General features: G+C 36.4%; 1 protein-coding gene across 4 annotated transcripts in view; it reads left to right on the top strand.

Annotated features, from left to right (window-relative positions):
- The window catches only part of LOC150080843 (uncharacterized), a 133,918-nt gene that overhangs the window by 60,776 nt on the left and 46,743 nt on the right, over positions 1-26,399 (top strand). For all 4 annotated transcript variants that reach the window (XM_090381964.1, XM_090381960.1, XM_090381962.1 and 1 more), the window contains exon 6: positions 10,807-10,968. In XM_090381964.1, coding sequence (XP_090238090.1) covers positions 10,807-10,968 — 162 coding nt within the window. The remainder of the gene's footprint in view (positions 1-10,806; positions 10,969-26,399) is intronic.

Below are 26,399 nucleotides of genomic sequence, written 5' to 3'. Positions count from 1 at the left end.
TTCTTCCATTGACTGGAAATCCTATCCATAGTTTTGCCGATGATAGCACATTGCATTCAACTTTCCATTTTGAGAAACCTTGCCCTGCTCAATCAGCTTCAACTTCTCGAAAATCTGCTACCAATTCCTTAAATGCCGATCTTCAGGTAATTCTCCAGTGGGGCAAAGACAACTTAGTTGATTTCAACCCTTCTAAAACTCAGTCTTGTCTTATATCTCGCAAAAAGGATTCTTCTGCTCCTATGCTTATCTTTAGTGACACTCCAATTTCTAGGCAAAAGGATATATCTCTTTTGGGGATTACCCTGACTTCTAATCTCTCTTGGCACAAGAACATTACAAATATTGCTTCCTCTGCATCTAAAAAACTTGGTTTTCTCTTTCGCTCTCGGCGTTACTTTTCTTCCAAACAACTGCTCACTCTGTATAAATCACAAATCCGCCCTGCCATGGAATATTGTTCCCACATCTGGGGTGGTGCCCCCAAAACCTCTCTCAGGCTTCTTGATTCCATTCAGAAGAGGGCAGTTAGGTTAATTAATGATTCATCTCTAACAGAGTCTCTCCACTCGCTTTCTCATAGACGTACTGTTTCTGCTGCATACCTCTTCTACAGATATTTCCATGGGCACTGTTCTTCTGAATTGGCTTCTATAATTCCCACTCTCTCTTTCAAAACAGTCCGAACACGTGCCGCCACCAGCCAACATCCATTTACTGTCCAACTTCAAACCCACAGAACCAACTTTTCATCTTCCTCATTTATTCATTCAACTGCCGTTTTCTGGAACAACCTTCCTTCATACGTATTTCCTGAAAATTACAATCTACAGAAGTTCAAGTCCAATGTCAACAAATATCTTCTTTCGTCTTCTCAACCTCCAACCCAAGCACGGTACTAAATACTATAGGTTCTAATACCTCTCGTGTTTGGGGTTCACATAAAAAAAAAAAAAAAAAAACAATGACATATCCCGTACCCAGGGTACAGGATAAGTACCCTCGAGATCATGATGGATAATCGAATAGACAGATAATAGAATATTTACCTCAAAAATATTATGCATACAATAGACCGAGTCATCTAACTTGTTTATTTTATTGCATAATACATAACCTAATGAAATTTAATTAAACTTTAATTATTATTTATTTTTTACCGGGTCATCAAAAAATATAGTACAGATATCTACATACATACCTATTTTTTAATATTTTGACTTACATTGGTCTAGTAACGTCATAAAAAATTTAAAAGAAAACAATATTACATAAATACAACATTGCTCTAATGTCATTAAATAAATTTAAAAGAAAACAATATTACATAATTAAATTTCTTTTCTAAAAAAGTCAATTTCTTTTGTTTCATTACCCCTCGAGCCTTTTGGGAGTCAATGTTATGAATTTTACGCAAAAGTAACACTTGTTTATCATTTGCTTCTTCTTGTACCTCGACTTTGACAACATAGTTTCAGCTTCACAGTGGCTAATTATGTTTGTTGTTCCATTAGTAGCAGCTATTTCTTCTTCTTCAGTTTCTGAATCATCTGAAATTGTCATATCTCTTTGCACAGTTTCATCGGTGTCTAAAATTTTGAATCCGATATCCATTTTGTCCATATCCAGCCAATCATTTACTTCCTCCATTGAAATATTTTTAAAACCAGGAACATTCGAACATAACTGCAAAATTTCAGTTTCTTTTGGAATGGTTTCTGTATCATTTGAATATATTTCTGGCCACAACTTCTTTGTATTGTTTGAACTGGAACATCATTCCAGGCATCAGCAACATTGAAAATTGTGTCTTTTATAGTGTAGCTTTTCCAAAACTCTATCAAATCTAATTTATTTTCTGCCGAAACAAGTTTTTGAATAAAGATTTTGCGATAACGACGTTTCATACTCTCAATCATGCCTTGGTCCATTAGTTGAATGAGAGATGTTGTGTTTGCTGACAGAAAGTGGCATGATATTTTACCATAATCACTTTTTAAATCACATACGTGTGTATGGATGGAATGAGTAGGCACATTGTCCATCGGTAGCATTGCATATTGTGGTAAACCTTTTGATGCCAAATGTAATCTTACATATGATACAAATATTTTATGAAACCAATCACGAAATATATTAGCATTAGCATTTAGCATTATTAGAGGCATACGATACAAGAAAGCAAGCTTATGCACAAAAAAAAAAAAAAAAAAAAAAACCACTCCCATTTCATCCCTCCATTTGTTCCAAATGCCTGTCCAGCTCAGCCTTAAATTTATTTAGGCTGTTAGCTTCCACAACAAAAGATGGAAGCCTGTTCCACCAATCAACTATCCGCTGGCTAAAGGCAAATTTCCGCACATCTATTCTACAACTATCTTTCCTCAATTTGAAACTGTGCCACCTCAGGTTCTTAGTCTGAGCAAGAGGAAGAATCCCATCAGAATTCAGCTTGTTCAACCCATTCAAGGCCTTACACCTCAATCAGATCACCTTGCAGGTGCCTACTGTCCAAGTGCTGCAATTTGCAGAACTTAAGCCTTTCTTGGTAAGAGCACCCCTTTGTTCACCCTCACCAATCTTGTTGCCCTTCTCTGTACTCGTTCCAGCAGCTCTACATCCTTCTTGAAATAAAGCCTCCAGACCTGGATACAGTACTCAAGGTGTGGCCTGACCATTGCCTTATACAAGGGAATAATCACTTCCTTATCCCTGCTAGAAAAATTCCTGTATATCATTGACAAGACACCATGAGCTACTCTTGCAGCCCATCTACACTGCTCAGAGAACTTCATATCTGCTTGCACAATTACCCCCAGGTCCTTTTCATTCTCTACCACTGTCAGTGTAGTACCACAGAGTTGATACGTTGCTCTGGGGTTGCTGTTTCCCATATGTAGTACTTTACATTTGTCAATGTTAAACTCCATTTGCCACCTCTCAGCCCATCTGCTCAACCTTTCCAGATCCTGTTGCAGCAGCATAGCATCAGTAGTGTCCTTAACAACCCTGCCAACCTTTGTATCATCTGCAAACTTGGACATTAAGCTTGATATACCATCATCAATATTATTTATAAATACAGAAAACAATAATGGACCCAACACTAAACCCTGAGGGACTCCACTAATAACATTAGTCCACGATGAGCAGTGTCCATTGATTACCACACTCTGTCTTCTCCCCCTCAACCACCCCTTTATCCATAGCAGCAATTTGCCTCCAATCGCACACTACTCCAATTTGTTCAGCAGTCTTCCATGTGCAACAGTATCAAAAGCCTTTCTAACATCCAAGTATATAAAATCAAAGTTATTCCCGGCATCCAGTTCTTTTGTGACTGTATCATAGTATCAATCAAATTGGTCAAGCAAGACTTCCCCTTAACAAAACCGTGCTGTGTCCGTGCTACTCCGGGTTTGCTTACTTCCTTTGCTGCCTCCTTTAATATAACTGGATAGATCCCATCCACTTCAGATGCCTTCCTTATGTTTAACTTCAACAATTTTTCCCCCACTTTGCTCTCAGTTATTACAAAATCACTTAGTTCCCTGCTAGCGTTTGATAAATTTCTGCACTCCCTTCATTGAATGACTCCTTGTGTGTGAATGTAGATGCAAAATACTCATTCAGTTTATCAGCTACCTGAGCATGATCATCAATAGTCAATCCATCTACGTTAAGTGGTTTAATCTGATTCATACCTTTCCTTCTAGAGTTTACATAAGTAAATAACTCTTTGCTGTTTTTTTTTTCATCCTTTGCCAAAGATTTCTCGTAATCTGCCTTCACCTGCCTAACCTCCTTTATGACTTGATTACAGACTAGTTTATACCTGCCATAGGCTTCTGTGTCACCTGATACTTTATATGCATCCCATTCATTTTTCTTCTCTGCCACGAGCCTCATTAATTCGTCTTACATGCATTTAGGCCTAAACCTTGAACAATATTTCTTAGTTGGAATGAAAAGCCTATTAGCCTCCAAAATTAAGTTCCTGATGGCTTCCCATTTAGAATTCAATGTTGGTAACATCATCAGTTGATCCCACTGTACAGAATGTAAAAACTATCTGAGACCTCTGTAGTTACCTTTACAAAAACAAAAACCCTTCCCTTTATGGTAGTTATATCGTTAAGTAAGTAACACATCAGTACATTGTGATCACTGTCACCCAGTGATATCTTGGCTCATCCACATGTTTTGTGAGAAATATTTAACTGGCAAAGAATTTAAATTAATATTTGTAAATGATCTAGGTCTTTTTGGTTTTCCTATAACAACCAAAGAAAATTTATGTCTACTGCTGGCATTAGCACATACCATTATAGTGATGCGATCTTTTATCCCAGTGCCATATGTTCAGTCATTGAGGGTAGTGCCTTGCAGTTAAGGCCAGTCTCATCACAGTTGTATATTTGGTCTTTAACCAAACTTCGATCAGCTATTTCCTTCTGTAGTTTTTCACAATATTGCAGCAATTTCAGAAATTGCTGCACTATCTGCACTTTGCTTCTTACTCTGAATCGACAACTGTCGAATACCATGGCGCAACTTAAATTTGTCCAACCATTCGATGCTAGCCTTGAATGAAGGATCTCTAACTAGTTTTTTATTGATTTCGATGGCTTTTTTGATTATTATAGGTCCTGACTATGAAATTCCTTGGCTACATTTTTGAATAAACCATTTAAACATTGCAGTATTCAATTGTTCATTTTTTAACAAGCTTCATTGTTTTAAGACTTTTAACATTACCGTCATTGGTTTACATTTTTGACACGTGGTTTCCAATTTTGTTTGCCTCATGCTTTATATCATTTGCTGTTGTTCCTCTTCCATAAACCGATGCTATACTTGTAGCACTTTCACATTTTCTTAGACCATTGATTATTTCAACTTTTTGTGATAATCTCAACACTACTCGCTTACATCTCTGTCATTTCAATGGGTTTATTAAATAAAATTTATTATAATATGAAACAAGAGGTTAAAGTACAACTGTATACAGTGAGTTGTAAACAAAGACTGGGTGACACATTTCATTAATATCACAATGCATTACGGCATAGTGGGGTTAAGTGACGATTAATAGGGTGACGGACAATTGAAGTTCTACTGTATTAAGATAACATGATTTCCAGAATGCTGAATGAGGGGATCCAAAACTGCATCCACATATGGTTGACTCTGACTTTCAAATATTCTTCTAACAGCCTCATCCTGTTAGAAGAATAAAATATTTCCTAAAACTGAACATCCATGCCTTGGACAAATACAATGAATATTCAGATGTCATTGTATCTATGAGAAAAATAGGTCCAGGATTGAAATATGTCCCATACTGTGTAATTTTGTATTTATAGTTGTGGGCATTAATACATTGGGATTTTCTATGACCTGTATTCACATATTCTGCTTATTAATATAACCATGGAGATGAAAATGAACCAAACCTGCAACTTGATGATTTTAATAACTACGATTTCCCTCCAAAAATCACAGAAATGGACCACAAAAATTAACTGTGACATCTTTGTTGCATTCACTGAGCCTAGTGCATTTCAATCTTTTATGTAAACATTGTCAAGTCTTTTGTCTGGATCCTGTTAGTCAGTGCTTGTGAGATAGCTAGTTACTATGACAAATATTACAGAAATTTGGAAGGATTTCACATAACTACTACATTACCACATACACTGTCAATCACTGATCTTACTGTTATCTTTCTACCGACAGTACCCCCCCCTTATTATTAGTTGCCCTTATTATTATATTTTCAGACTTATGAATCAACCTGTTTATCACTGATCTACTCTGATACTTCCTGCAATTGTGAAAATTGTGCTGCACTTTCACTACATTACCAGCAGGGCCAGTTTTACCATTAGGCGACCCTAGTCGACCGCCTAGGGGCACCAGAACAATGGGGCGCTTGTCCATCAGACGAAACTGCCGTTCGTTTGTCGGACTTCTGCCCCTGAGCCGCTCAGGTGTGAAAAAAACCGAAAATTCCTAATTCGCTTATTTACTAGTCGATTTTCGCATTTCTTTACTTTTGAATAGGACTGTACTGAATGCGCGTGCTGTCTGCTGTGCCGCTACCGTTGTCATCCGGCTATGAGCGTGAGACTTAACTAACCTAGAAACAAGCTGTAGTATATTTACTCTCTTTTCCATGATCTTTTTGTATCAGTCAGTCTCATATTATTGCGCCTTGTGCATTGTCTTGTGTTGATATCAAACGAATCGGTAAGTACCTATAAAAGTTCAGGTTCAGTACTGATTTTTTTTAATGTAGAATACGTTGTATTGGAGGACTATCGACATATATAATAGATTGCACATCATGCGGTTTGATCTGTTCACGGCTTAGATAAATAGGGTAAACCCGTGGGGCACATACCGCTCTATTTTTTATGTCTTTTGATTGGTGCATATTGTTTCCAGGGTTGCATATTATACAATATGGTATGGTACTGGAAAAGAGAGCAACATATGCTCCACAGTTTTACTCTCTTTATCTAAGCCGTGAACAGACCAAACCGCATGATGCGCAGTCCATTCTATATATTGATGTGGAGGACCAACCTGGAAAATCCGTTACGTTATGGTTTTTGTGTTATATTTTTCGCGTTATGTTTTTCTTTTTTATAATTGTCCATATCTAGTAACAGCATATATGCGGCGATCAGGTAGGCGTATGCAATCTTCAACTAATAGTATCATTAATATTTAAATTAAACAGTTCGAGTTTTTGACTGTGTAGATAGCGGATCTTTACTTGTGTGCAATCTGAAGTTATATTGCTTATATGCTAACTGCATACAGCGTGCGATGTAAAACTTTTAAATTACTAAAAAAATGTCAAATTAATTTTTATTTGTCAGAATTTGTAAAAAATCTTCTACAATATCAATTAACATATTTTTAGTCAACTACACATCTTAATTATTATTACATTAATATAAACTTAACTTAAATATTTTAATATAAAAATAATAATAAAAACAAAATAATACATACCAGGTCGCGGCTAGCTGATAGCGTAATTGGTAATCAGTTATATAAAATAATCTTGGTTCGAATCTCGCATCTGTTTAATTTTTTTTATTTTTGTTGATTCTCTATTATTTTACAATAATTATATCTCAAAAAATATTTTTTACAGACCTTCAAAATGAACAAAAAACCATCTGGTTACCAATATAGACAAGAAGGTGCTTTCTTAAAATACTTATGTCAAGAAGATCCTAAAAAAGAAAATGTTGAAACACAATATCTAAGGAGACAGTGACCGAAACAACAGCTGAAGAGGTGAAATCTTCATCAACTGTTCTGGATATTGTCGAGGTTGATTCCGAAGCTGAATGTTCAGCAGGTGGTACTGAAGAAATCAATTTTCAAAATTTAAGTTATGATTATCCAGCAACATAGGGTAAATTAAAGATTTTAAATGTTGATAAATTATGTCAACTATTAGTTGAACATGGACCAAAACAAATTTATAATTTCGACTTTCCAAAAGATAACAACAGTCGAAGATTTTCAACAACACACTATACCCAAAAGTTATAAAGGCGAGACAATACAGCGTTCGTGGTTAATGTGTTCGAAATCCACAGATTCTGCGTTTTGCTTTTGTTGCTTGTTATTTGATCATTAGAATATTAACATTGCTGATTCTGGCTTAAAAAACTGGAAAAATATTTCGTCAATTATAAATGCTCATGAGAAAACCCAAAGGCATGTCAAAAATTATCATAAATGGAAAGAACTAGAGATAAGAATTAAAAAACATACAACCATTGATGAACAGAACTTAAGAGTTGTTAAAAAAGAAGAAAAACATTGGTTGCAAGTTCTAGAATGACTGTTTACATTAGTTCAAACATTGGCTGTACAGAATTTGTCTTTTCAAGGAACAAATGAAACATTATTTTCTGATGGAAATGGAAATTTTTTGAAATTCGTTGAATTCTTAGCGAAATTTGACCCGATTATGAATGAACATTTGAGAAAAATAAAAGATAAAGAAACATATCTGTATTATCTCGGAAAAGATGTGCAAAATGAAATAATAAAGATTATTCCTGATGCTGTGAAGAAAAAAATTTTGGATTTTGTTTCTGTTGTCAAATACTTTTCTATTATTACAGACTGTACTCCCGATATTGCTCACACGGAGCAAACGAGTATAGTAATACGTTTTGTGGACACCACTAACAATAAAGTTTCCATAAATGAACACTTTTTGGGATTTATAGACATACAAAGTACTACTGGAGAAAGTGTGGCAAATGAAATAATACGTTTTTTAGAAAATTTATCTTTACCTATCCAGAATCTATGAGGTCGAGGTCAAGGATATGACAATGCCAGCAACATGAAAGGAGATATAAAAGGTGTGCAACGACAAATTCTAAATATAAATCCAAGAGCAACATACATACCTTGCAGTTCACATTCACTGAATTTAGTAGTGAATTGTACTGCTAATAGTTTAGATGCCACTGTATTTTTCGATACAATACATCGTTTGTATGTATATTTTTCCGTCTTGACTCGTTGATGGGAATACTTGAAAAAGCACATAACTAATTTTACTTTTAAAACAGTCTGTGACACACGATGGGAAAGTCGAATTGAGTCACTAAAACCTTTGAGATATAATTTGTCTGGTGTTTGTGATGCATTGGAAGAGATATCTCAAGATGATCGTTTGTCGGGGTTAAATGGCAATACTATGAAAGTAGAAGCAAATGGACTTCTTAAAAATATTACAAAATTTAAATTTATTGCATCTTTAATTATGTGGTATAATATACTTTTTTAAATAAATGTGACAAGTAAACAACTTCAGAATAAAAGCACTGATATGAGTAGTGCCATGAATTGTATAAATGACACAAAAAAATTCTTAATGAGGATTCAAAATGACGATGAGTTTGAAAAATTGTTGGTTGAAGCGACAAAAGTTGCTGAGATTTTCGGTGTACCACCTAATTTTGAAGAAGAACAAGAAACAGTTCGACTTAGAAATAAGTAGAAGAAATTTTATGTACGAGCAAGAGGATCAACCTATTAGCAAATTTAAACAAAAATTTAAGATTGATTTTTATTTTTCAATCATTGACACCACTATTGCAGCTCTGGATGATAAATTCAAACACATGTCTTGGTGTTCTTATAAATATATATGAATTGCAAAAAATTTCTTTTGAAAGCTGCTTCAAAAATGTTTAATTTTAGAAAGATACCTTACGCACAATAATTCTTGAGATATCGATGGAACAGATTTAAGTAACAAATTGCAAGTAATAGCAAGACGAATTTCCGAAAACACTTCAGCAATTGATGTCCTCTCATATATATGGCAACATAAATTAGAAAACAGTGTTCCAAATTTATTTATCGCGTTGTGCATATTCGCAACATTGCCAGTATCAGTAGCCAGTTCAGGAAGGAGTTTTTCAAAATTGAAATTGATAAAAGCATACACTCGATCGACCATGGCTCAAGAAAGACTGACTGGTCTGGCAATAATGTCAATTGAACACGAAATTGCATCTAATCTTGATATCAATACAATTAATTCAAACATTTGCAAGAGCAAAAGCATGAAAAATTAATTTCTTATAATAAATATTAAACTGCAATATGTATTTAACTTTAACTGTAAATGTATTATTAAGTATGTTAATGAATTATTGATGTTTAAAATACGAGTTAATGAAAATTATTGAAAAAACTTTTTTCCTTTTTTGTGCAATTTAAATACTGTTTTGTTAATTTAAAAAAAAATCAATAAATTTTTTTTAATATCAAATTTGTTTATATTTGGCTATGTTATGTTTGGCTATGCATGTGAATATGTAGGTACATATTGATAAGGGGCGCATGAATTTTTCTTTGCCTAGGGGTGCCAGGTACCCTTGCACCGGCCCTGACTACCAGTAGAATACAATGTATTTTGTTATAAACATACATTGTCTTAATGTGTGCATCATCTTGTCAGAATAACAAATCAATGTAATACCAAAATCATTCCTATACATTTCTGTAAGTATAGTAAAAAATATATGAAGTTTAAGCTTAAGCTTATTTTTTGATTGCTTGTGTAATTCAAAGAATGAGAAATTTTTATATAACAGTTAAGTAATATAAAAAGAATGGAAAAAGTAGAAAATATAAAGCAAAACTGAGTTTTGCTTTATATTTTCAAAAATAAGTTTTATTTCTCTACCTGTCAATTTAATATAACCAATATAAATAAATTTAATGGTCCAATATATACGGAATCCTTTCTTGTTTTTTTTATTTAACAAGATAAGGTCTATAATTTCTGTATCAGTGAGCATTTTGATCTTTGTGTGTCAGTAACTCAGCTCAAACTGGGATCTCTGATAGAGTTAATTTCAGAGATCCAACTGCTGATGGAGTGCACATGGCATCCTAATATCTTCATTTGAGATGCAATGGAGCAACAGCTCTATATTTATTTTACATTTAAATACATATTTAACTATTCAGGTGAATGGTATGTATTATTTTTCTCTACACCTTTCTACTGATAAGAATTAAAATTTAGTTAGTACAGAAAAAAAAACATATAATTCCATAGTTTCTCCCAGATGAAGTTTACATTTTAGGCACCAGTATGAATTTTTTTTTATTTAACCAGGCAATTGGCAATTTTCTGGGCCAGATATATGCATCTTCCTAATCACATTTTAATGATATTTTATACTTTGCATGTGTTAATAATATCATAATTTTTTTTTATTTATATTTTTATTATATTAGGAACTTTTAGATTGGCATCGTTTTAGGTTTCAGTGTCTTGTAGATGCAAAAGTTGACTTGATTGCTATGGAAACTATCCCAGCTGCTAAAGAAGGTATAGTGCTGATGAAGTTGCTTCATGAATTTCCTACGGTAAAAGCATGGCTCAGCTTTTCTTCTCAGGTATTTCTTGAATGATTTCTAATTTGGTATTTACAGTAAATGAATTTAATCATGTGGTTGACTGAGACAATTCAACTCTTTTTTTTACAAATTTTTGTATGAAATTATTCAGAAAATAAGTTTTATTTGAAGAAATGCTTATGATTAATATAAACACAGAATATTGATATTGGAATTAATGTGAACTCATTTTAAAAAAGTTATTTTGTGATTTAAAGCTATAAAACATTCACTGCTTATTTAAATGTATTCTTTTCTGTTCACCAAATTGTTATTGGCCTCCTATACTACTAAAACTGAAATATAAGTTAATGACCACCATCAAGGATACTAGTTTCATAATATGCACAACTAACTTATATTTTAGTTGGTTGTGCATGTTATGAAACTAGTATTCTTGATGGTGGGCATTTTTTTTAATAGCAGTTCAGTTACAAAAATTGTTGAAACTAGTACTTTATTATTATATTTGCATAAATGGATCTTCATACTTGCCAACTCTTCTGACATAGTCAATTTTTCAGGCATGTCTTCCAGTTTCTGCAGGTGTTTACCAGTAAGTTTAGTTCTTTCTTATTTTCATTCAAGCTGTGCTTATTTTTCAAACATGTGGATGTGTTATTTTTTTCAATTGTGAACCCTACCAAATTTAGTGAAATAGCCTAGAAAGCTGACAATGGATGGTTCTGCACATATTTTAGCTTAAGCATAGTGACCATGATTCTAGTATGTGTTCACAACAATTTGTGAAAAATATATATGTGGACTTAGTATATCATATGATTTGACTGGAATATTTACATATTTTATTTTTATAATAAAGATTTTAACCTTTGATATCATAATTTCAATGTTTGTTTTTTATGAGTAGCATTAATAACTCGAGTAAAGTTGATCACGCCATTGCATTGTTATTGGGTGATTAGCATTAGCAAAGGCACATGATGGAAGAAAGCAAGCTTATATCGAATCAGCCAAAAAAAAAAAAAAAAAAACCCTTATTTCACCCATCCACTCGCTCCAAATGTTTGTCAAGTTCTGCCTTGAATCTATTTGAGCTATCAACTTCTACGATGACAGATGGAAGTTTGTTCCAGCAATCAAATCAGCTGCTGGCTAAAGGCAAACTTCTGCACATCTGTCCTACAACCATCTTTCCTCAATTTGAAGTTATGCTCTCTCAGGCGATTAGTCTGAGCAAGAGGAAGAATCCCATCAGCACTGAACATGCTCAAACCATTCAAGGCTTTATATACCTCAATCAGATCACCTCACAGGTGCCTAGTCTCCAGACACTGTAATTTGCAAAATTTAAGCCTTTCTTCGTAAGAGCAACCATTTGTTCCATTCACTAATCTTGTTGCCTTTCTCTGTGCTCGTTCCAACAGCTCTACATATTTCTTAAAATGAGTACTCAAGGTGTGGTCTGACCATTGCCTTATACGAGGGGATAATCACCTTCTTATCCCTGCTAGAAAAATTCCTGTATATCATTGACAAGACACCATGAGCTACTCTTGCAGACCGTCTGCACTGCTCAGAAAACTTCATATCTGCCTGCACAATTACCCCCAGGTCCTTTTCATTCTCTACCACTGTCAGTGAGGTACCACAGAGTTGATACGTTACTCTGGGATTACTGCTTTCCATATGTAGTACTTTACATTTGTCAAGGTTAAACTTCATTTGCCACCTCTCAGCCCATCTGCTCAACTTTTCTAGATCCTGTTGCAGCACTGTACTGTCATTAGTGTCATTAACAACCCTGCCAACCTTCGTATCATTTGCAAACTTGCATATTAAGTTTGCAGATGATACGATGGAACTTGCATATTAATCTGATATACCATCATCAATATCATTTATAAATACAGAAAACAATAATGGACCCAACACTGAACCCTGAGGGACTCCACTGATAATATTAGTCCACGATGAGCAATGTCCATTGATTACCACTCTCTGTCTTCTCCCACTCAACCATTCCTTTATCCATAGCAGCAATTTGCCTCCAATGCCACACTACTCCAATCTGTGCAGCAGTCTTCCATGTGCAACAGTATCAAAGGCTTTTCTACGATCCAAACATATGATATCAAAGTTATTCTTTGCATCCAGTTCCTTTGTGACTACATCATAGTATCCAATCAATTTATTCAGACAAGACTTCCCTTAAACAAACCCATGCTGTGTCCAAACTATAACTGAAGTCTTGTCTAGATGATTCTGCAGTGCTTCTTTAACCAGTGCCTCCATTAATTTCCCTGGAACAGAAGTTAAACTAACAGGTCTGTAATTACCTGTGTCTCCCTTTGATCCTCCTTTGTGGATTAGGGTCACATTTGCACATATCCAGTCCATGGGTACCTCCCCTGAGTCCACGAAAGCTCTCATAATTATGGCTAAGGGTTTGCTTACTTCTTTTGCTGCCTCCTTTAATATTACTGGATAGATCCCATCCACCTCAGGTGCCTTTCTTATGTTTATCTTCAACAATTTCTCCTCCACTTTACTTCCAGTTATTAGAAGATTATCTAGCTTACTGCCAGAGTTGAATACACCTCTGGCATTCCCCTCGCTGAATAACTCCTCATGTGTGAATGTCGATGCAAAATAATCATTTAGTTTGTTAGCTACCTGAGCAGGATCATCAACAGTTGAACCATCGATATAAAGTGGACCAATCTGATTCATCCCCTTCCTTCTAGAGTTTACATAAGTAAAGAACTCTTTGCTGTTTTTCTTTGCATCCCTTGCCAAAGATTTCTCGTAATCTGCCTTCGCCTGCCTAACCTCCTTTATAACTTGGTTACAGATAAACTTATATCTATCATAGGCTTCCGTGTTACGTGTTAATTTATATGTATCCCAAGCATTTTTCTTCTCTGCCATATGTCTCATTAATTCATCTGACATCCATTTAGACCTAAACCTTGAACAATATTTCTTAGTTGATATGTAAAGCCTAGTAGCTTCCAAGATAAGTTCTTTGAATGCTTCCCATTTTGAATTTGCTGTTGATAACATCATCAGTTTGTCCCACTGTAAAAAAAAAAATTAAATACTGTCTCAGACCATCGTAGTCGCCTTTACGAAAGGAATAACTCTTCCCTTTACCCCTGATTGTAGTTACCTCTTTGAGTAAATCCCACTTCAGCACACTGTGATCACTGCCACCTAGTGGTTCCTCTATCTGCAGATTCTTAATGCATGAAGAATCACCACTGATAATCAAATCAGGGGTATTACTCCCTCTAGTTTTCTACATGCTGATCTAGAAAACAATCATCCAATAAATCCACAAAAGCCTTGCTAGTGTGAGTGACCAACCCACAAATTCCAGTCAATATCTGGGAAATTAAAATCCCCCATTATCAGACTCTCTGATTTACTGGCCTACTCTATTTCCCTGTACAATTTCTTATTATACTCATAACACATACCTACTCTCATGTTTCCTTTCCCAGTGCTTATGTCACACCAAACAGGCTCAACATTGCATTGTCCACCAACATCAATTGGGTGCACTTCGTTAGATTTTGTGTGTTTCTTAATGAACAGCATAACCCCCCTCCTCCCTTTCTGTCCTGTCTATCCTTTCTGTACACATTGTACTCCCCAAATTCCAGTTCTGCACTGCTTATGTCTTGTGACACCATGTCTGTGATATCCCAACAATATTTGCCTTTGATGGCTTGACTAGCACTTCAAGCTCATCGAATTTATTAACTATACTCCTGAAATTGGTGTACATGCAAGTATGCATGCACCTGTTTCTAGGCCCCGAGTGCCAAGCGATAGTGTCCAAGCGAATTTTCTAAGTGATATATAGTGCTCTTTCTCAGTGATTTCGTTATATTTTCTCTCCAGTGCATTTCTCATCCTCATTTTTTTGTAAGTGGTTCTGTACTTAACAGATCCTAAGTAAGAACCCAGAAAGGAAAATTACCTTTCTTTTCCTAGCATATTTATTAATTTTTGCACTAACAAACTAACCTCTCCAACCACTTGGCCACTAGGTGGCACCGCTCCTGCCTCCACGTGGCGGGGCCGGAAATCTGGGAGGAAAAGCTCTCACTCCCAGGGCTAAAAGGAGCAACAATGGACTGTGATACATGTCCACCACTAGAGCCGACAGGCTCTCAACATACTGAGACCCGCAGAATGGAAGACGATCCCAATCTTGCAAAAAGAATGAAAAAGGACTGTAACAAATCAGAACCACCAGCTTTTCTGATTATACATTCTTTATCGACTCATTCGCTAAGCAGACTCTCTCCATTTGTCATCCAGAGATGTCTGGAGAATGCAGCAGGTACACCGAAAATGGTGAAAAGGCTCCAATCAGGAGATCTTTTAATTGAGACCACTCAAGCAAGGCATTCAGAATTTTTACTAAAAATGTCATCTATAAGCGGAATCCCAATCAAAGTCTCACCGCATAACACCTTGAACTCCTCAAAAGGAGTAATAAGTGAGTGGGATTTGTTGAACGTAACCGAAGAGGAGATAGTCATGGAATTAGTAGAACAGAAAGTAACTCAAGCAAGAAGAATTATGATAAAGAAAGATGACAAACTTGTTCCCACATGTAATATTATATTGACCTTTAGTACACCGAATTTGCCGACCTCAGTTAAAGCAGGCTACCTAAACTGCCGTATACGCCCATACATTCCAAACCCTCTAAGGTGTTTCAAGTGCCAAAAGTTTGGTCACTCCCAAACAACGTGCAGAGGCGAAACTACTTGTCCTAACTGCGGGTCAAAAAACCATTCACAAACAGAGTGTACTGCAAAGGCTCCGGAATGTCCAAATTGCAAGAATGACCATCCAGCATACTCAAAGTCATGCGAACTCCGGAAAATTGAAAAAAGAATACAAAAGTACAAGACAGAGAATAAGGTCACATATCAAGAAGCAAGAAAGCAAATAAAGTCAACCACAAAACTTTTTTGAAAAATTATTTGAAATAAAATTTCAAATGAATCTAACATTACTGAACACTGGTGAAAATACTTATACTTACCTTCCCACTGGATCTATGTCAGCAATTGATTTAACTCTCTGTTCCCCAATATTATATCCCAGTATAGAATGGACAGTATTAAACGACCCACACAATAGTGATCACTTTCCAATTATATGCAGAATCCAAACGCTTCAAACATCATATCCTGATAATCGCTCAAAATGGAAATTCTCCAGAGCAGATTGGGAAAAGTTTTCAACCCGTCTTTCCTTTGATAGCCAATTGATCAGACTACAACCCATTGATGATGTCACAGAGCATATTACCAGGCAAATACTGACCATTGTCTCCGAAGCAATACCTCAAGCCTCCACATTTAAACACAAAAACCTTAAACACTGGTGGAATGAAGCTTGTACCAATGCCAAAAAGGAAAAAAATAAAGCTTGGAACCTGTTCCGGAAGTTCCCAACTACCAACAACTTAATTCAATATAAAAGGCTAAAGTCAAAAGCTAGGAAAATTAGAAGAAAAGCCAAAAAAGAATCATGGATACAGTTTGCCTCCACTATTACAAAGGATACTAGCAGTCGTCTCATCTGGAAAAAGATTCGGAAATTAAATGGGAAATATCCACCTCTTCCATCTCCCATCTTAATCAAAAATGGACAGGAAATTTCTTCTGAAGAAGAAATAGCTAACGCCCTTGCAGAGAATTTCTACCAAACATCTGCCACATCAGCATATGACAACTCTTTTCTTAAAATCAAAGCTTCATCAGAAAGGTACAAAATAAAATTCCATACTACCCAATATATTGCCTATAATCAACCGTTTAACCTATTTGAACTGCAAACAGCATTAAATAGATCACCCAGCAGTGCAGCTGGACCTGATGGTATATATTATGTAATGCTGAAACATATAAACAATACAGCCTTGAATTTACTATTAATGTTCTATAATCGGATTTTTCTTGGAGGTACATATCCATCTTCCTGGCATCATTCCATCATTTTAGCCTTTCCTAAACCAGGAAAAGATCACTCACTTCCAGAAAATTATTGACCTATTTCTCTAACCAGCTGCCTAAGTAAAATCCTAGAAAGAATGGTACACAGATGGCTTACCTGGGTTCTTGAAACTAAAGCACTGATGAACAACAATCAGTTTGGTTTCCGACAAAACAGATCCACTTTAGATCTAATGGTGAAAGCCGAGACTAACATCCGCAATGCTTACGTCAAAAACGAACATCTTGTAATGGTAAGTCTCGATATAGAAAAGGCTTTTGACACTACCTGGAGATACGGCATATTGAGAGAACTCCATTCCATAGGATTGCGAGGGCACTTACCAGAATTCATTAGAAAATTTTCTTCAACACAGACCCTTTCAGGTCCGCTATCAATCTGTACTTTCTCGGTGCTACACTCAAGAAGAAGGTGTTCCACAAGGATCAGTACTGAGCTCTACCCTTTTTGCACTTAGACTGAACACCATAACACACAACATCCCAAATACTGTAGAACTATATATATGTATGCTGATGATCTAACTATAACTTGCCGTTCACAAAATATTCATACCATTGAAAGACAGCTGCAACTCTCCATAAATAAGTTGGAGACATGGGCAATGCAGAATGGATATCGTTTATCAGATCAAAAAACAATTGCAGTTCACTTTTGCAAAAAACGAAAGCTACACCCAGAACCGGAACTTAGATTAAAAAACCATTTGATCCCTCTCACCAGTAATCTTCGTTTCCTAGGCCTAATATTGGACACCAAGCTGAACTTTCTTTCACATATCACATACCTCCGAACTTTTTGTCTAAAGAAACTTAATATACTTAGGTCCATTTCTGCTATGACATGGGGAGCTGATAGATACACTCTATTACATTTGTATTCGTGCTGCTATTATCAGATCTCGTTTAGACTACGGTGCTATTGTATATGATTCAGCTAGGAAAAGTGCATTAATCTGACTTGATACCATCCAACACAGCGCCCTTCGTACTGCTCTGGGCACATTCAGAACATCCCCTGTTCAGAGTCTGTATGTAGAGGCACACGAACCTCCACTTCACCTTCAAAGGAAAATGTTGCTTCTAAATTATGCAGCTAAAATTCAAAGCCTCCCACACCATCCCGTTCGACCATTGCTTTCCAACCTTGAGTGGCCAGCATTCTATAACAGTAAACTGACTGAAAATAGACCAACTGGCATGAGACTAAAAGATTTGCTTCACACCTGGAATATTGATTTTGATAACATACTGAAAGAGAGCGATATTCCTGATCCACCCTGGTTTGTAAATCTCGCTCACTGTGATACCCACTTTCAGCAATCAGGAAAGAACTCCCTGGCAGATGAAAATATCAAACAACTACATAAAGAACATGCCCTCAACAATATACAAAGCTGCCAAATATACACAGATGGCTCAAAAACAGGTTCTGCCATTGGTGCCACAGCTGTCTTTCCGTCTTTTACAGTCTCCATATCACTACCAGTTGAATGCAGCAGTTATACTGCTGAGTTATATGCAATCAAACTAGCCTTAGAATATTAACACTCTCCACAATGCTAGCAGTATAATATACACTGATTCATTGAGTGCAGTGTCTGCTTTGGGCAATCAATTTTCAATATCACAACCAATCGAAAAACAAATAATTTGCTCTTTAAACCATCTACAAAGTAGGAATCATAAAGTGCAATTCTGCTGGATCCCAGGGCATTCTGGTATCTTAGGCAATGAGAGAGCAGATCAGGCAGCCAAAAATCCAAACATACAACACCAGCAAATTACCAAGTACCATATAGAGATTATTTGAAGCATATTAAAAAAGTCTGTATGTTTCAGTGGACAGAAATATGGAAGACACAAAGTAATAACAAGTTGCTCCAAATCAAAGAAGAACCAGCGTTATGGATTTCCAGCTTCAGACAAAATAGAAAGGAAGAATTTGTTCTAGCAAGACTAAGGATTGGACATACTCACCTAACCCATATGTTTCTACTCATGGGGGATGACCCACCTCGATGCATGCATTGTACACTACCGCTTACAGTCAAGCATATACTTTTAGATTGTCCTCACTATTCCCATTTCAGAAGTACTTACCACTCTCAATCACATCTGCAAGAACCGTTATCGCTTAACCTCATGATTGGCAATAGTGCTAACCTAGCTACACTCTATACCTTTCTGAAGCAAATACATATATATGAATTCCTCTGATGCCAAAATAGAACACTTTATATTACTTTAGGATAATAATAGAGAACCTGGCACATTTTGGCCTTAGCTGCCCTTGTGCCTTAAATACCAATACCTGTTTCTACTCTTAGTTACTCTAACACAGCCCATGTATTTACTTGTTCCACTATGACTCCCAGCAGTCCTGGAAATTCCCATTGCCTTGCTTTCCAGGCTGCTACTCAATTGCATCTCAATAGAAGTAGTGCAAGAATCACTTTTACCTCTGCCAGCGGCTACTGTTAATCAGTTAGTCTGTGTATCCCCCCAAGCTAGTAGTTTTCCGACCCAACTAACTCTACCTCGATAGCATCAGCAAATATTCTTGCACCCTTTCTATTTAAGTGTATCCCATCCCTGTACCCTGTAGAAGCAGTCTCTCCTGTTAACAAGCACAGACCAGGCTGAAAAAAATTCTACCCCTTGAGCCTTGCACAATCTCTCCAAGGGTGGATTGATCGACAAGGCTCCCATCATAGACTCCCTCCTATCGTGTCTGGGCAGAATTGCAGACACTTTCAAATTCAACCCTAACTCACGCCTTTTTGTCAGCATTATCTTGTACTTATTAAGTGATTTTGCCAGTCTTCTACTCTTAATATCATTAGTGCCAACGTGTACAACAATATCACCCTTTGTGCCCTTAAAGGATGATAACTGCCCTACAATGTCATCAACCTTTGCCCCTAGCAGATATACCCTGGTCCTGTTCCATCTATCCTTTTCGCACAATATGTTCCCCGTTTCCCTGACAATAGAGTCACCTACAACAACTAGTTTCTTTGGGACCAGCACATTCTGCCTTGGAGATTGCCTCTGTGTTGCATGTTGTTCAAGTTCAAGCTCTGGCATTGATGTGGGCAGCTGAGAGCTTGATGGGCCCCTCAATTTAAATCCTTCGAGGGCATCCACCCTGTGCTTCAACCCCTCATATAAGCCCATAGCAATGCCGGGTTGGTGCCTGATTTCCTCACACTCCTTATATTGTGCACACACAAAGACATTCCCCTTGCCAATATCATGTCCCATTCCTGATTGCTCCACAAACATCAAACAAGCTGTGCATTTCAATAGATTGTGATTCAGAGGACACCGCCCCCCCCCCTCAGTTCTCCCCTGAGCCACAGCACTTCCACTAGTTTGAGCCTTTTGCTTTGCTGCTCTGGTCTGAGTCATGATTTCTATTCAAGTTCAATAAAATTCCAATATAAAATATAACCCTAAACCTATATCCCAATGCAGTTACACTATATATATGTATTTCGGTATCGAATATTATCTCCGAATTACTCTATTTATTATAGTAGTTACTTTGTTTTTAGTAGTTACTTTGTATTATATTATAGTTACTTTGTTAACAGAAGGGACTGCTTCTACAGGGATGGGATACTCTTAAATAGAAAGGGTGCAAGAATATTTGCTGATGCTATCGAGGCAGTGTTAGGTGGGTCAGAAAACTGCTAGCTTGGGGGGATACAAGGACTAATAGATTAACAGTAGTCACTGGCAGAGGTGAAAGTGATTCTTGCACTGCTTCTATTGGAATGAGCAGAAGCCTGGAAAACAAGATGCAGGATATTTCAGAGATTGCTGGGAGTCATTGCGGTACAAGTAAATACATCGGTTGTGTTAGGGTAGCCAAGAAAAAGAACAGTGGCATGTATACTTGCATGTACACCAATGCTAGGAGTTTGGTAAATAAATTTGATGAATTTGAGGTATTGCTCAAAGCATCAAAGGCAGATATTGTTGGGATATCAGAGACGTGGTGTCACACAGATATAAAGAATGCAGAACTGGAATTTGGGGAGTACAATGTGTACAGAAAGGATAGACAGGATAGGAAGGGAGGAGGGGTTATGCTATTAGTTAAGAAACACATAAAATCCAAGGAAGTGAAGCCAGTTGACATCACTGGACAGTGCAGTGTCGAGTCAGTTTGGTGTGACATAAGCACTGGAAGATCAAAATTGATAGTAGGAGTGTGCTATAGGCCTAATGACTCTGATGAGTATAATAAGAAACTGTACAGGGAAATAGAGTAGGCCAGTAAATCAGAGAGTCTTATAATGGGGGATTTTAATTTCCCAGATATTGACTGGAATTTGTGGGTTGATCACTTGAACACTAGTAAGACTTTTGTGGATTTATTGGATGATTGTTTTCTACATCAGCATGTTCGTGAGGCAACAAGAGGGAGTAATACTCTTGATTTGATTATCAGTAGTGATTCTTCATGCATTAAGAATCTGCAGATAGAGGAACCACTAGGTGGCAGTGATCACAGTGTGCTGAAGTGGGATTTGCTCAAAGAGGTAACTACCATCAGGGGTAAAGGGAAGGGTTATTGCTTTCGTAAAGGCGACTACAATGGTCTGAGACAGTATTTCAATTTTTTTTACAGTGGGACCAACTGATGATGTTACCAACAGCAAATTCAAAATGGGAAGCATTAAAAGAACTTATCTTGGAAGCTACTAGGCTTTACATATCAACTAAGAAATATTGTTCAATGTTTAGGCCTAAATGGATGTCAGATGAACTAATGAGACATATGGCAGAGAATAAAAATGCTTGGGACACATATAAATTAACACGTAACACAGAAGCCTATGATGGATATAAGTTGATCTGTAACCAAGTTACAAAGGAGGTTAGGCAGGCGAAGGCAGATTACGAGAAATCTTTGGCAAAGAAAAACAGCAAAGAGTTCTTTACTTATGTAAACTCTAGAAGGAAGGGGATGAATCAGATTGGTCCACTTGATATCGATGGTTTAACTGTTGATGATTCTGCTCAGGTAGCTAACAAACTAAATGAATATTTTGCATCGACATTCACACATGAGGAGTTATTCAGCGAGGGGAATGCCAGAGGTGTATTCAACTCTGGCAGTAAGCTAGATAATCTTGTTATAACTGAGAGTAAAGTGGACGAGAAATTGTTGAAGATAAACACAAGAAAGGCACCTGGGGTGGATGGGATCTATCCAGTTATATTAAAGGAGGCAGCAAAGTAAGTAAGCAAACCTTAGCCATAATTATGAGAGCTTCCTTGGACTCAGGGGAGGTACCCATAGACTGGAGATGTGCAAATGTGACCCCAATTCACAAAGGAGGATCAAAGGCTGACACAAGTAATTATAGACCTGTGAGTTTAACTTCTGTTCAGAAAAATTAATGGAGACACTGGTTAAAGAAGCACTGCAGGATCATCTAGACAAGACTTCAGTTATAGCTCGGACACAGCATGGTTTTATTAAGGGGAAGTCTTGCCTGATCAGTTTGATTGGATACTTTGATGCAGTCACAAAAGAACTGGATGCAGGAAATAACTTTGATATTATATACGTGGATCTTAGAAAGGCTTTTGATACTGTTGCACATGGAAGATTGCTGCACGAATTGGAGCAGTGTGGGATTGGAGGCAAATTGCTACTATGGATAAAGGGGTGGTTGAGGGGGAGAAGACAGAAAGTGGTAATCAATAGACACTGCTCATCGTGGACTAATATTATCAGGGGAGTTCCTCAGGGTTCAGTGTTGGGTCCATTATTGTTTTCTGTATTATAAATAATATTGATGATGGTATATCAAGCTTAGTGTCTAAGTTTGCAGACGATACAAAGGTTGGCAAGATTGTTAAGGACACTACTGATGCTATGCTGCTGCAACAGGATCTGGAAAGGTTGAGCAGATGGGCTGAGAGGTGGCAAATGAAGTTTAACATTGACAAATGTAAAGTACTACATATGGGAAACAGCAACCCCAGAGCAACGTATCAATTCTGTGGTACTACACTGACAGTGGTAGAGAATGAAAAGGACCTGGGGGTAATTGTGCAGACAGATATGAAGTACTCTGAGCAGTGCAGATGGGCTGCGAAAGTAGCTCATGGGCTCTTGTCAATGATATACAGGAATTTTTCTAGCGGTGATAAGGAGGTGATTATTCCCTTGTATAAGGCAATGGTCAGGCCACACCTTGAGTACTGTGTACAGGTCTGGAGGCCTCATTTCAAGAAGGATGTAGAGATGCTGCTATCTCTACGAGATACCAGCATCTCTACATCGAGACGAGTACAGAGAAAGACAACAAGATTAGTGAATGGAACAAAGGGTTGCACTTACGAAGAAAGGCTTAAGTTTTGCAAATTACAGTGTCTAAAGACTAGACACCGGCAAGGTGATCTGATAGAGATGTATAAAGCCTTGAATGGTTTGAGCATGCTCAATTCTGATGGGATTCTGCCTCTTGCTCAGAATAATCACCTGAGAGGGCATAAATTCAAATTGAGGAAAGACAGAACAGATGTAGGATAGATGTCCGGAAATTTGCCTTTAGCCAGTGGGTAGTTGGTTGGAGGAACAGGCTTCCATCCCATGTTGTGGAAGTTGATAGCCTAAATAAATTTAAGGCTCAGCTGGACAGGTATTTCAAACGAACGGAGGGGTGAAGTGGAAGTTTTTTTTTTTTCTGGCTGATGCTGCATAAGCTTGCTTTCTTGCATCATATGCCTCTACTAATGCTAATGCTAATATGACTTTCTTATCCCCTGGCAACTTATATGTATTAATTTACGATTTTACGTTTGTAATAACTAGGTTGCTATATTTATTTAGTTAAAAAAGTACAATTCAATTGACAATGAAATTTAATAAGACTAGTAAACGTTACTGATTAATTGATACTACCATAATCGCTATCTCGTTTTCCATTAAATCTTACACTATCTAGTTTTCTGCTAAACCTTACGCTAGCACACGTTGGATCATATAACAATGGCAGCAAGTTACGAACGGTTAATCTATGGACACGAGGTATCATTTCCTTTCCAAATCGCGCTATCTAAAATTCAGAATAAACCACGGAGCTTGCCTAGGTCTATAAGCTACTTATAGAAAATAATTTAATCTAACAATTAGGTCAATAAAGTGGCTAAGTATAATTAAAAACTTTCGTTTGCGGGAGCTGCAAAACCTGTCCACACATGGATTTGATACCCTTACCGATACTAAGTAATAACCTACAAAATCTCTAACCTAATTCAATTTAAACTTAAGTATTGTTACTAGGAATATAAAGCAACTCTAAAAAATAAGTTAATATGCCAATATAAAAGCAAAAACTTCTCTATTTGCTGAAGCCGTAATTTGTTGTATGTTTTGAATTATAGTTGTAAGTTATTTATATGTGTTTTTGCTAAAAGAAGGTTAGCTTAGTTTATATATATGTGTTTCATCTTTTTTTAAGAGAATTTGTTTATGAATGAAGGTTAATTAGATCTGTTTAGTAATGTAACTGCACGATGATAGTCAGTTTGCATAAGTTGGTACGGTGTGCTGTAGTGAACTGCAACCAGGATGTGAAACATAAAGGTTTTGGAATAGCCAATGTTATATAATTGAATAGAACAAAAACTAGATAAATAAATTAAACAAACAATTTTAAAATATAGTTTATCGCATTTCATTACACGTGTAATTTACCTGCTGTAGTACAACATGCATTAATTAGTTGTCATTAACCTGGTATTAGAGTTTAGGAACACTGTTTAGATAGCAGTCTGCCTAAATTTGCTAATGTGATATCTAAATTTGCAGATGATGTAAAGCTCGGTAGGTAGTTAATGATCACCACCAAGGAGCTTCTTCAGAGTGACCTAGATTGACTTCAGGTATGGTCAGAAAAGTGGCAGCTATGCTTTAATTCAGCAAAATGCATGGTCTTACACCTGGGGAACATCAACCCCAAAATAACTTATACACTTGGTGGAGTTGAAATAAAGTCGCTAGTGTATGAGAGAGACTTGGGGGTTATGATACAGTCAGACATAAAGTTCTCCGAGCATTGTAGACAGGTTGCGAGAAAAACCCATGGTGTCTTATCAATGATTTGCTAGTTATCGAATCTATCGAACATTTGCTAGTAAAGATAAGGACGTCAGAATCACATTATACAAGGCTATTGTTAGACCACACTTCAAGTGTGGAAACTGCATCTAAAAAACAAAAGACATTGAAATTCTTGAAAGGGTCCAAAGATGAGTAACTTGCTTGGTGAGATCAACAAAAGGGCATCCATATCAGGAAAGACTTCAAATATGTAGATTGCACAGCTTGGAAACTAAGCACCTTAGTGGAGACTTGATTGAGATGTTTAAGGCTCTGAGAGGCAAAAGTAAAATGAATGAAGACGAAATTTTCACGTTTATAAATGATTCTAGAACTAGAGGCCACAAATTCAAGTTATAGGGGGAGAAGTTTAGACTGGATTGCAGGAAGTTTTATTTTAGCCAGTGAGTTATAAATGAACTGGAATAATTTACCTGCATGGGTAGTTGAGGCTGACAGTTTAGAGAAATTGAAAGGTCAGCTGGATAGTTACCTACGGGAGGAGGGAAATGCATAGGTTGTCCATTCATTTTCTTTTATTATTTTACTCCTTTTTTTTTTCTTTTTTTTTGGCTGGTACGGCATAAGCCTTAGGCTTCCTTGGACCGTATGGCCATTACTGATACTAATACTAAAACCAGATCTCTATTAAAAGTCCCTTGTTTTTCTATGTCTAAAAGTTGATAGGTATGGATTTGCTAGATGACTATTTTTTTGTATCAACGTTTTAGAGACGCTACAACAGAAATCAATATTTTATCCAATTAGCAATGCATCTTTACTGATAACTGGATAAAATATTGATTAAATATTTTATCCAGTTATATATTTTATAACTTATATTAAATTATAAGTTATATTAAATATTTTATCCAATTATCTGGATAATAATTTATCCAGATAACTGAATAAAATATTACTGCAAATAAACTGCCCACCCTACAGGATCTCCATATGAGAACTTATTAAAAGTAATCAACCAGCTACTGAACCAACCTACTGCTAAATAAGGTCAATGATTGTATGTTTTTGCTGAAATGATTAATTGTAAACTTCTCTAATCTGGTAGGCATGCTGGAGTATAAAAAGAGCATTTTTTTTAATTGAGCATTTTTTAATATATTGTAACAAAATTTCAAGAAAAAATCTCTTTATCACCTTATTAATTCCTCATGTGACCTAGTCTAACCTGATCCCTTTGCATCCATTTTTACCTTCTGCACAAAAGAAAAATGTACATGCTACTCTTAATGGATTGTTTCTTGAAAATTATATTGTTACTTTAATATATACGT

Source organism: Mastigoproctus giganteus, chromosome 9 (assembly GCF_048544385.1).
Source record: "Mastigoproctus giganteus isolate SK-2022 chromosome 9, ASM4854438v1, whole genome shotgun sequence".
NCBI classification, from domain to species: Eukaryota; Metazoa; Arthropoda; class Arachnida; order Uropygi; family Thelyphonidae; genus Mastigoproctus; species Mastigoproctus giganteus.
The sequence above is the reverse complement of the archived record's forward strand: the minus strand, read 5'-3'. Positions and strand labels throughout refer to the sequence as shown.